Source organism: Caretta caretta, chromosome 3, assembly GCF_965140235.1.
Source record: "Caretta caretta isolate rCarCar2 chromosome 3, rCarCar1.hap1, whole genome shotgun sequence".
Classification (NCBI taxonomy): Eukaryota; Metazoa; Chordata; order Testudines; family Cheloniidae; genus Caretta; species Caretta caretta.
The window spans coordinates 205,157,738-205,167,508 of record NC_134208.1 but is presented as its reverse complement, the minus strand read 5'-3'; the positions used below and the strand labels follow the sequence as shown (position 1 = coordinate 205,167,508).

The window sequence follows — 9,771 nt, the reverse complement described above, 5'->3', positions numbered from 1 at the left end:
CCCTTCCTGGCAAGTAGAGGAAGATTTTTTTTACATTACATGGGGCTCTCCCTCCCAGCATTTAAAATACTATCCATATAAGGTGAGCCAGCCAGGTATGAAGCCTCCTACACAATAGTTCTGCACAAGTGAAAATACAGAAGCTAGAGAAAAAACTTTGTGTTTGCACTTCTTAATGTATATAATTTCCTGGACTTGATTAAAATGTATCTAAAAGAGATGGACTTTCAGAAATGACTTCTGTTTACTCAAACACCTGGGAATAGTCAAATACAAATCTTTGCTGTGTTCCTCAGTCCAAACTCTAATACTTCTGTTCTAGGTCTAGGATTGTGGGGACCCCTTTTCCATTAATATCTTGTCTCTTTCTGCTTCAAGTTGCTTGGTCAGAGTAATCTGTTCTTGTAAAAGACGAATGTTTTCCAGTTTACGGCTTTGTCTCTCAAGGTCTCTGATTACTCCTTCGTGCAGCCTCTGAAAATACAAGAGACGGTTCATTATAGTGTGTCCTGGGTTGCATAGGACTAATGCCCATTTGCATTCCAACCTCTGTCACCCTCTGCCAAGCGTATAACTGTTACAAACCTTTAATTCTCTGTAGCAACCTGAGCTACTTTTGGAGTCTACAATTACAAGAGCTGAGATCTGATGTGTGGATGTTGATAAACTACTGGTAGTATGCCAGGAATACTGTATTTGTTGGCTTAGCTGTATGATCTTAATATAATGATAAAGCGTTGGACAACTGTAAATATTGTATATTGATAAGCTCCACAAAATTATGGAGAGACAGCAATCTCTCCATAGAAGATTGACTTCTCCCCCATCCTTACCAGAACTCAACTAATCTGCCCCAAATTTCTCAACCTGTGTTCCTCTGCTTGAGAAGAATTTCTAAGGTGACCTGAAAAGAATGTTAAGAAGAACTTTTCTGCTTCTTTATGATGTATAAAAGCTGGCTGAAAAAGTTTATTTCAGCTTGTTTTTTTTTAACTTAAAAATATCTGGTATGTAAAGTCTTCCCTGGTTTTGCTGGAGATCCACTGGAGGTCCCACAGCACGTTTATTGTGGGCTCTTGAAAAGGTAGGACGTATTTGAAGAATCACATATTTTCTTCAAAATGTTCATTAAAGTTAAATAGACATTGGTATACACAACATGGAGGCTACATTTTTTTTAAATGAAAATTTAATAGGATTACTATAACTGAAAGAAAAACAGTTTTTCCACTTTTTTATTTTGTGCACTTGACAGCATTTTGGTCCTAATCCCAGGGACAGACCTCTGCACCCATGCAGAGCCTGCAAATTTCAGTGGGGATTCCAATGCACACATAGGGGTCCACCCACACAGAGCTCACAGTATTTTGTATATAGTTAATTTAACTGTTTCCCCTGTATAGTAAGTCAGACCTTGATCCTGAAACTGGATCCCTGCAAGTGGATCCAACTGCTGAATCTGGGCCTTTGCCAATTTCCTTTTTTGTTTATGTGGGTATTTTGCATAACAATAGGGGAAAGAAAGGCATGAAAACAAGAAAATACATCTGCAAAATCATAAAAGTTGGCAAAGGAACTATGTGGCAGGAGTAGTACCTGAAACTGTTTATAACTCCTAGTAGATTTCAAGCTGATGGTGGCACATTTAACAGAAGATATTAAAATATGATATTTGATTAGGAAAACACATGAAATGGTTGCATTGAAGCCACTACTGTAACAAACACAGGGTTCTGTCCACATGGATCCAACTTCAGGATCAGGGCCATATTTTTTACTACCTATGTATGATCTTGATCCTTGAAAGGCTTATATGCCCGCCTAATTTACTAATTGATATATGTAAAGTTAAGCTTTGCATCATGGATGAGGGTTTTTTTTAACAATGAACAAAATCATCCAAAGCACAGGACTTAGTAGTGATGGGGGACTTCAACTACTCAGACATCTGTTGGGAAAATAACACAGCAGGGCACAGATTATCCAACAGGTTCTTAGAATGTTTTGGAGACAATTTTTTATTTAAAAAGGTGGAGAAAGCTACAAGAGGAGAAGCTCTTCTAGATTTGATTTTGACAAATAGGGAAGAACTGGTTGAGAATTTGAAAGTGGAAGGCAACTTGGGTGAAAGTGATCATGAAATGATAGAGTTCATGACTCTAAGGAATGGTAGGAGGAAGAACAGCACAATAAAGACAATGGATTTCAAGAAGGCAGACTTTAGTAAACTCAGGGAATTGGTAGGTAAAATCCTATGGGATGCAAGTCTAAGGGGAAAAACAATTGAAGACAGTTGGCAGTTTTTCAAAGAGACATTATTAAGGGTACAGGAGCAAATGATCCCACTGTACAGGAAAGATAGGAAGTATGGCAAGAGACCACCCTAGCTTAACCAGGAGATCTTCAATGATCTAAAAGTCAAAAAAGAGTCCTATAAAAAGTGGAAACTCGGTCAAACTACAAAGGATGAATATAAACAAATAACACAAGTATGTAGGGACGAAATTAGAAAAGCCAAGGCACAAACTGAGATCAAACTAGCTAGGGACATAAAAACAAGAAAACATTCTACAAATACATTAGAAGCAAGAGGAAGACCAAGGACAGAGTAGGCCTCTTACTCAATGAAGGGGGAAAGACAATAACAGAAAATGGCAGAACGTGCTTAATGACTTCTTTGTTTCGGTTTTCGCCAAGAAGGTTGGTGGAGATGGGACGTCTAAAATAGTGAATGCCAGTGAAAATGAGGTAGGGTCAGAGTCTAAAATAGGTAAAGAACAAGTCAAAAATTACTTAGACAAGTTAGATGTCTTCAAATCACCAGGGTCTGATGAAATGCATCCTAGAATACTCAAGGAGCTGACTGAAGAGATATCTGAGCCATTAGTGATTATCTTTGAGAAGTCATGGAAGACTGGAGAGATTCCATAAGATTGGAAAAGAGCTAATAGAGTGCCCATCTATAAAAAGGGAAATAAGGTCAACCCAGGGAATTATAGACCAGTCATCTTAACTTCTGTACCCAGAAAGATAATGGAGCAAATAATTAAGCAATCAATTTGCAAACACCTAGAAGATAATAAGGTGATAAATAACAATCAGCATGGATTTGTCAAGAACAAATCATGTCAAACCAACCTGATAGCTTTCTTTGACAGGGTAACAAGCCTTGTGGATGGGAGGAAGCAGTAGAAACAGTATATCTTTAATAATGCTTTTGATACCAACTCGCATGACCTTCTCATAAACAAACTAGGCAAATACAAGCTAGATGGAGCTACTATAAGGTGGGTACATAACTGGTTGGAAAAACGTTCCCAGAGAGTAGTTATCAGTGGTTCACAGTCATGCTGGAAGGGCATAACGAGTGGGGTCCTGCAGGGATCAGTTCTGGGTCTGGTTGTGTTCAATATCTTCATCAATTATTTAGATAATGGCATAGAGAGTACATTTATAAAGTTTGCGGACGATACGAAGCTGGGAGGAGTTGTAAGTGCTTTGGAAGATAGGATTAAAATTCAAAATGATCTGGACCAACTGGAGAAATGGTCTGAAGTAAATAGGATGAAATTCAATAAGGACAAATGCAAAGTACTCCATTTAGGAAGGAACAATCAGTTGCACACATACAAATTGGGAAATGGCTACCTAGGAAGGAGTACTGCGGAAAGGGATCTGGGGGTCATAGTGGATCACAAGCTAAATATGAATCAACAGTGTAACACTGTTGCAAAAAAAGCACAATCAGAATACATACAAACTGACTTGGGTCTGGTCTATACACAGAATTTGCACCAGTTTATTTTTTACATCAATTTAGTTAAACCTGTGCAAGTTTAAATTCAGTTGGCTTATCTCGAATTAGTTCATTAAGGCCAAAAATTTCTTAAATTAAATCAACATAAAGCAGACATGAACTGATTTAAGTGTCCACATTCGGGGGTCTGCCTTGGGTTTAACTAAATTAATTTTTAAAACAATTTAGATAAACTGGTGCACTTTTGAGCATAAACAAAGCATTAGTAAATGCTGATTACCAGGCCCTGGATTAGACAGGCCATTTTTGCTTATACAGGGCAGGAGAGCTGGGGGAAGAGTACACAGATGTACAAGGTTTCAGCCATGTCTACACTATGGGCTCTACAACAGCACAGTTACAGTGTTGTAACAGTGCCGCTGTAGCATCATAGCGTAGATGCTTTCTACAGCGACAGGAGGTGTTTTTCCATTGCTGCAGGACACCACCTCCCCAAACAACAGTAGCTAGGTCGACGGAAGCATTCTTCAGACCCTTGAGTACCATAGCTATGCTGATCTAACTTTTAAGTACAGACCAGGCCTTAGTTATAGCTAAGAAACTAGGGAATCTATGTGAACCTTTGAAGGCTGTATCCATCCACACCTCCATCCCACTCCACACCATCTTTTTCATTTCATGTCTCTGCTTTCCCCCATAGCCCTAACCAGGGACTCTGCTCTCCTTGTAATCTTTAGGTCCCCATAAAGCCTGTGGTCATCAGTCCCTGGATCTGGGGTAACTAGAAATGTAATGGAGAATCTCACCTTTCATTTAAGAATGATAAGTTTTTGGCCCTACTGCTTGTCAACAGAGCCTTGAAAATGTGAACCAATTTAAGTTGATCACTAGGGTTGAAAGGATCAAGCAGCTGGAACCCACTTCTGCATCAGGGCTCTGGGGAATGCTAAATATTGCCCAGTGCACACAATCATTTCATGTAAAATTCAGTTAAGTTTGGGGTATATCCCAAAGAATCATCTCACTAACCCTCCCTAAAATTTCTAGGCCAGCTGTGTGTGCCTAAAGTAGTGTGATCATGATGGATGGAGGAACAGATTACAATTTGGGTGGAAAGGGATGGGGACATAACATTGTTTCACAGGCCACCCAACAAAATGCTAATGCTGACTGTGCCCCACGAGACAGATTTTCCCAGCTAACCAACAAGCTCCTCTGTACCCTCCACCTTTAGAGGGTTTCACTCAGTCCATCAGATCTGGCAATACAGTACGTCTGCTAGGCAGCTGGACAACTGTTTCAATTATTCATCCTCTGGGATTTCCAGTCAGAAGTACAGTGGCAATCTTGAACGTGCCTGACCAAAGACACTCAATACTATTCTGTGAATGGAGCCGAAGTTGAAGGTAGTAGCAGAAACACTTCTGAACCTACAGGAATCTTCATAGTTCTAAGGAACGGGACTAGGGAGAGAAGCCTTATGGTCAACAGAGAAAGTCTAAAGGAGGAATTGTGGCCTGGGGCTATGGAAATTATAGAAAGGGAGGGGGCATTGGAAATGATACAGAGAAAGATGGGGACAGGGCTGTTTGGAGTCAGGCTAAGTCCCCATACTTTTTGTAATCTTAAAAAATATATGAGCCATCTTGAGGGACTGACCACATGAATTTATCCACTACACAGTTCCCCTTTTACATACACATACATGCGCAAATTACATTAGAAGAACACTAAGTTTGCATAGTTAAGCACTCAAGAGAGAGGAAATGCCAGATGTACCACCTTAATTCAGCCCCTTGCGTGGATGCAATATGATACAGCCTTTAATTACATGATCACATGCTATTTTTCCTCACAGCATCCCTGTGCACAGAATGGATAGTGCTGACTTAATGAACACCTTTTCTCCCCATGTGTGACTCCTGTTCCAGTCCTGTCTCCCTCATCCAGTCCCAGTCTAATGCCCTACCCAGTCCATCTTCCCTTCTGGGTTTCCCATTCAAGTCCTAGTTTCATCCCAATCCCAGTTTCTTTGCACAGCCACCAGGTTCCTTGTCTCAATCCAATTCCCTCAACAACCCCATTCCTGGTCAGGCTCTTGTACCTTCTGCATACAAGTCAGGCAGCTTCCTCCTCCACACTGTTTGGTGATGAAGCAGTGTGAGGAATGAGAGCACAAGACAGTCGCCCTGTTCTCAGTTCTGGTGCCCGACCCCACCCCAGCACAAAGCAGTGGGGAGCAGCAATTGCAGCGAAAATTCTGCTCAGCTTCTAATCTACAGCCCCAGGATGGAGCATACTCAATGCTGACTGAATCTTCAATTAAATTAGCTACTAAACGCCACCAACTCTCTACTGAGCATGTGCGAAATGAAATATTTCAAAGGCTTATAATTTGGCCAGTTTTTCACAGAACAGAAGAAAGGCACATCCATGATACAAAGGCCAAAGGCCAACTCTTTGCTCCAAAGCAAGGAGGTGCTTGGTACTTCTCAACAAACTGTTTGAAAGAATTATTTTAACATGGACAAAACAGTGCATTTTCCCCATTGTTGTCCTTGAAAATGGATGAATGATTTTAGCTCAAAAAAAAAACCAAAAAACAAAACAAAACAAAAAACACCAGACCAAGACATACAACCAGCATTGAAAATTTCAGTCTGAACAACTACAGTTTGGCAAAGTGATAAGGAACTGAAAACGGGATCCTATAATGGGAACTGTTGGACAACCCTAACTATAGGTGGTGCTCCCAATCCCACCTACAAGAAAGTATTTCATTCAGAATTAGAACACTTTTAGTCAGGTTCTTCCATACAAGGACTCGGCATCTTCTCAAGTGACATTTCATAGCTTGTAGGAAACTACCTTCAGGGTTGGGGTTCACCAGCAGCTTTCAGATATGCATGTAAAAGGCAAAAATCTTCTCAAGTTTAAAGCCCATGCAAAATCTTTGTCAGCTATGAAATTGGATTGCTAGACTGCATATCCATCAGTGCAAACCGTGAAATGCAAAGGAACAAGCAGTTAAGGCAGTCAATGCCCCATCAACTCCTTTCCTCAACCACCTCCCATAACTTCACCCAGATCAGCAACCAACGTGCACCCTTAAACAAGACAGAAGTCTACCCCCATATCGATTTAATACCCGAGTGCCTATCTACAGCCCTTCTAGGAGATGAGATTGAGAATGTGATAGGTGCTTGGAAAATTTACTGGACATATACTAACCAAACAGTCAAACTTACTAGCCTAATTCTGATATGAACTAAAAGAGGAGGGCCATGACAGAAGAAGGGCTGGGCACAGAAGGGGGTGAATGCAGTTAAGGGGAAGCCACAGGAATGGGCAGGACTCCAGAAGGGAAGAGGCAGGGGGAACAGGCAAGACTGGGAGAAAGGGTATTATTTGGATATGTGACAGACAGGTCTAGGCCCGCCCAAAACCAAAGGCCCTCACGGCGAGGAACTGCTAAGCCCAGGCCACAAGTGAGTAAATAGGGCAACAAATGAAAAAACAGGAACGGAAGTGAGGTCAAAGTTTGAAACTCAAGGAACCAGAATGGGACCCCAAGCAGAGAACCCTGGACAGCACCCATTGCATCTCAAAGGCATCTAAGGACTCAGTGGACACTGCCCAGAAGAACTCTGCAAATGGACGTGATCAAACAAGGGAACAGAAATAGGCCCCACAAAAACAGAGCACCCCACTTTTCAGCTTCCAATGGCCATCTTGGCCATTCCAGGAGGAGGCGGACGAGGAGGTCCCACATACAGACTCTCTCAGCATAGCTCAGAGGAGGGGAAATGCGTGAGTCACGAGTGGGTTCAGACGCTCTCGGCACAGCTGGGAGGAAGGAGATGCCATGGAACACGAGCGCGTACAGACGCTCTCAGCACGCCTCGAAGGAAGGGGATGGCGTGGAGCATGATCAGGTACAGACACTCTCGGCACGCCGTGGAGGGAGGGGATGCCACAGAGCATGAGCGCACTAGCGAGGAGAGTCTGAGACCGCTACCCGGGGCCCCGCGAGATTCGAACTTGTGACCCCAGCATTCTGGGCACCCTATGGAAACAGCCCAGCTGGACACGTGCGGGGGGGGGGGGGGCTTGCGGGGCAGGCAATCAATGACACCTTTGGAGGGCACTGGGCAGAAGAGCGGCGCGCTGGGTGGAGCTTGGACTATGAGGGGGCAGGACTCAGTGATGGACGGGGGTCACTCTACTCGAGGCTCAGGGCCAGAACCTTGCGTGGGCGGGGCCAAATGTAAGGGGCGTGGCTATGAGCGAGGCGCAGTGCTCTGAGTGATGGGGCAGGACAGGAGGGGGGGAGTCGCTCTCACTGAGGGGCGTGGCCAGAACCTCGTGGGGGGTGGGGCTGAGTGAGGGCGGGCCGCGCGGGCGGGGCGGGGCCGGACGTGAAGGGGCGGGGCTCTGAGTGAGGGACAGGGTCGAAGGCCGGGGGCGGGGCTGCGGAGGAGCAGGTGACGGGCGGCCGCTAGCACCTACATAGGGCGGGGCGGCCCCTCTCCCCCCAGTCCCCGGCCCCTCAGCCAGGGCGGCGGCAGGTGACGCTCACTCACCTCCTTGACGCGCCTCTGCTGGATGTGCACAGCGGCCACCGTCCCGGCCGAGAGCAGCACGGAGATGCCCAGCGCCACCTTGGAGGCCGTCGACATCCCCTCCCCGTCCGCGGCCGTTGCGGAGCGCGAGCCGCACAGCTCGAGCGGCCAGGGCATGCGCGTGCGTGCCAGCCCGCGGCTGCCGGGGGGCGGGACTCTCTGCGCGGGCCGCGTGCGCGCGCGCGCACGCTCACTCGCGCAATAAATAGAACGCGGAGAGCAGCGATCCCTCCGCTCCACCCAGCCCCAGCCCGAAATAATCGAAACCCGAGATAGGGATTGGGGAAGGGCTGGAGCTCAGCAGGGGAGGGAGTCTTGCTGTTTGCCCTGGGCAGGGGCTGAAGTGCCTCGCTGCGCAGGGGATGCTGGAGGGGGCTGAACTCCCGGTGCTGGGCCATTGCCCTGGTACGAGGGGAGGGGGCTGTCGCTGTGCTGGGGATGCTGGGCCGTTGCCCCTATGCATGGAGGGGGAGGGGGCTGCAGGGCGGGTGCTAGGCCATTGCACTGGTACATTCAGAGGAGCTGTCAGCCCTCGCCCCCACCCCATAGCTGTCCTCCCCAGCACTCCTCAGCTCTGCTGTTGGCCTCTTCCCCGCTGTGAGCCTCAGCCCCCCCGAACCCGGGGATGAGGGGAGAGTGATCCCCACCTTCCGTCAGTGATGTTACAGCCCCGTGATATGGAATGGGCCTGCTGTGGTGCAGAGACACCCCACAGCACGCTCCAGCTCCTTTGCCTTGGGCAGAGTGCCTGCTGCTACCTTCTCCCCACCTTAGGCCTTCCTGTCATCTCCTGTCTCCCCCGGCTGCCCGTCTACACGTGGCACTGGCCACCTCTTCTGCTCCCACACCAGCTCCCTAGCTTGTGGGAGCTCAGTGCTTGGACCACCATGGGCCTCTTCAGGGAGTGCTGCACCTATCTGTAGGAAGGGGACTTGTGGGGGAGGGTTCTTAAGTCCTCAGGCTGCCACCAACATCACCTCAAAGCCAAGTGCATCTCATCAACACCTTCCTGTGCTCCCATGTGCATTGTCTCAAGGGGGTACCATGCTTGGCCACCTACCCCTGTAGTAGCTTCACTTACAAAGGAGGAACAGTACCAGATAAGTGCAGTTTGTTATTTGTGCTGATATTCATGCAAAACACACAAACCACATCTGAAGAGTCAACTCTGCTACTCCTTGTTTTAATTTCCCCTCCACTCCCTGTGCCTTCTGCTTCCATCTAAGCCCCCCTTGTTACACCCCTCCTCTGCTCCCTTCATAAGTGATTGGGCCTTTTCTCATATTGCCCCCCTGACTGGAATCTCCTCCCTGATCCCGTGAATTGCATAACTTCACTCTCCTCCTTCCGATCCTTCCTTTTGGAGTCTGTTCTTTTAAGCCCTGTCTGCAC

At 46.3% G+C, this 9,771-nt stretch overlaps 1 protein-coding gene across 1 annotated transcript; it reads right to left on the bottom strand.

Moving 5' to 3' along the window:
- Positions 1–324: 324 nt before the first annotated feature.
- On the bottom strand, positions 325–8,552 carry PET117 (PET117 cytochrome c oxidase chaperone). The gene is made up of 2 exons (XM_048842466.2): positions 8,341–8,552; positions 325–474 (listed from the first exon to the last, which is right to left on the bottom strand). Exons 1-2 carry the CDS (start codon positions 8,494–8,496, stop codon positions 325–327), a joined length of 306 nt encoding a protein of 101 aa, XP_048698423.1. The 5' UTR covers positions 8,497–8,552.
- Between the last annotated feature and the right edge of the window lie 1,219 nt (positions 8,553–9,771).